The sequence below is a fragment of the Drosophila suzukii genome, chromosome X (assembly GCF_043229965.1).
Source record: "Drosophila suzukii chromosome X, CBGP_Dsuzu_IsoJpt1.0, whole genome shotgun sequence".
Taxonomy (NCBI): Eukaryota; Metazoa; Arthropoda; class Insecta; order Diptera; family Drosophilidae; genus Drosophila; species Drosophila suzukii.
In genome coordinates, this window is record NC_092084.1 from 21,754,601 (window position 1) to 21,756,401 (window position 1,801).

The 1,801-nt window shown below is 49.7% G+C and overlaps 1 protein-coding gene across 1 annotated transcript; it reads left to right on the forward strand.

Moving 5' to 3' along the window:
• The first annotated feature begins 599 nt into the window (after positions 1–599).
• LOC118878425 (proteoglycan 4-like) lies at positions 600–1,801 on the forward strand. The gene is made up of 2 exons (XM_036821399.3): positions 600–813; positions 873–1,801. The coding sequence occupies exons 1-2, from the start codon at positions 672–674 to the stop codon at positions 1,799–1,801; spliced, it is 1,071 nt and encodes a 356-aa protein (XP_036677294.3). The 5' UTR covers positions 600–671.

The following is a 1,801-nucleotide window of genomic DNA, read 5'->3' on the forward strand; positions in this document are numbered from 1 at the left end:
TTTTTTTTTTGGTTTTTCAGTCGTAGTTTACCCAAATGAAGGCGTACAGCTAAAAGACCGACTGTTTTGAGCAGCTTTCTACAAATGCTATCGATCCCTATCACTTAAAGGAACATTTATTTTTTGACCCAATTTCTCATTTTTTGTAAGGGGGTACATCGGTTTTTTTTGGGATTCAGATTTTGGTCAAAAATACTCATTTTGTTTGTGGTTTTTCAGTCATAGTTTACCCAAATGAAGGCGTACAGCTTAAAGACCGACTGTTTTGAGCAGCTTTCTACAAATGCTATCGATCCCTATCACTTAAAGGAACATTTATTTTTTGACCTAATTTCTCATTTTTTGTAAGGGGGTACATCGGTTATTTTTGGGATTCAGATTTTGGTCAAAAATACTAATTTTTAAGTGGTTTTTCAGTCGTAGTTTAGCCAAATGTGCTTGAATATTTCTCTCTACGATTTAATTTTAGTGCGCTGTTCTGACATACACACTAAATAAAGTTTTTTGGGCATATCCCCATTAAAATACCATGAATCTAGAGTTTCCAGCAACCTACCTGCAACCCTAAAACGATTTTGGCCAATCAAGTAGGCCTTGGCCAACTGTCATGACATTTGAAAGCACTTGTCATTATATTCCGAAGGCACTTGGAAAACCTATTCTCTTTAACGATGGCGAAGAAAACGAATTACAAGATGCCCGAGCGCAACTTGGATCTCCCTGCCGATATGGCATTCGTGAACAATCTGCTCAAGGACCTTGGATTGGAGGCGGATTCGTCGTCACGTGGAGTTATCCTGGACCTGGCCTACAGTGAGTTGAAATTCGGGGAAAGATTGAAAGGCAAAGAGTTTGTGAGTGATTTGTTTTAGCTTTGGCAAGGGACAAACTGGTGGAGGCCCAACGCTTTGCCACGATGGCCAACCGTTCCAACGTGAGTGTCGAGGATCTGCACATGGCGGATCCGGAGCGGGCCGTCCCGCTGGTAAAGGTCCCGAAGGAGAGTACCGAGAATCTGGAGAAGGAGATGGAGACCGACCAGCCGGGGACTAGTGCGAAGGCGAGCGCGCAGGCGTCGAAGCCCCTGGCCAAGGAGGCCAGCCAGGAGCCAGGTTCGAGCAAGGGACCAATGCTGTCCACCTCTCGCGATGGTCAGGTGGGCAAAAAGGCCGATCTGAAGCCCAAGGGCGCTGAGCAGGCCAAACCGAAGCCGAAGACCCGAGCAAGTACATCCAAACAAGTGGAACCACCTGCCACTCCAACCATTTCCGGAACTGCTCCTTCACAACGCACTCCGAGGGTCGCCAAGAAGCCACGTATCGGAGCAAGTTCATCCAATCCGGTGGAGCCACCTGCCACTCCAACCACTTCCGGAGCTGCTCCTGTACAACGCACTCCCAGGGTCGCCAAGAAGCCACGTATCGGAGCAAGTTCATCCAATCCGGTGGAGCCACCTGCCACTCCAACCACTTCCGGAGCTGCTCCTGTACAACGCACTCCCAGGGTCGCCAAGAAGCCACGTATCGGAGCAAGTTCATCCAATCCGGTGGAGCCACCTGCCACTCCAACCACTTCCGGAGCTGCTCCTGTACAACGCACTCCCAAGGTCGCCAAGAAGCCACGTGGCGGAGCAAGTGCATCCAATCCGGTGGAGCCTCCTGCCACTCCAACCACCTCCGGAGCTGGACCTTCGCAACCGGTGGCGCCCCCTGCCACTCCAACCACTTCCGGAGCTGGTCCTTCACAACCCACTCCCAAGGTCGTCAAGAAGCCACGTACCAGAATTATCTACAAAAAGTAG

Excerpts from the sequence above, each read along its gene's own strand:
- LOC118878425 (XM_036821399.3), top strand. The coding sequence starts at position 672 with ATGGCGAAGAAAACGAATTACAAGATGCCCGAGCGCAACTTGGATCTC. Across the intron at positions 814-872 it reads TATCCTGGACCTGGCCTACA|CTTTGGCAAGGGACAAACTG; the intron begins GTGAGTTGAAAT and ends GATTTGTTTTAG.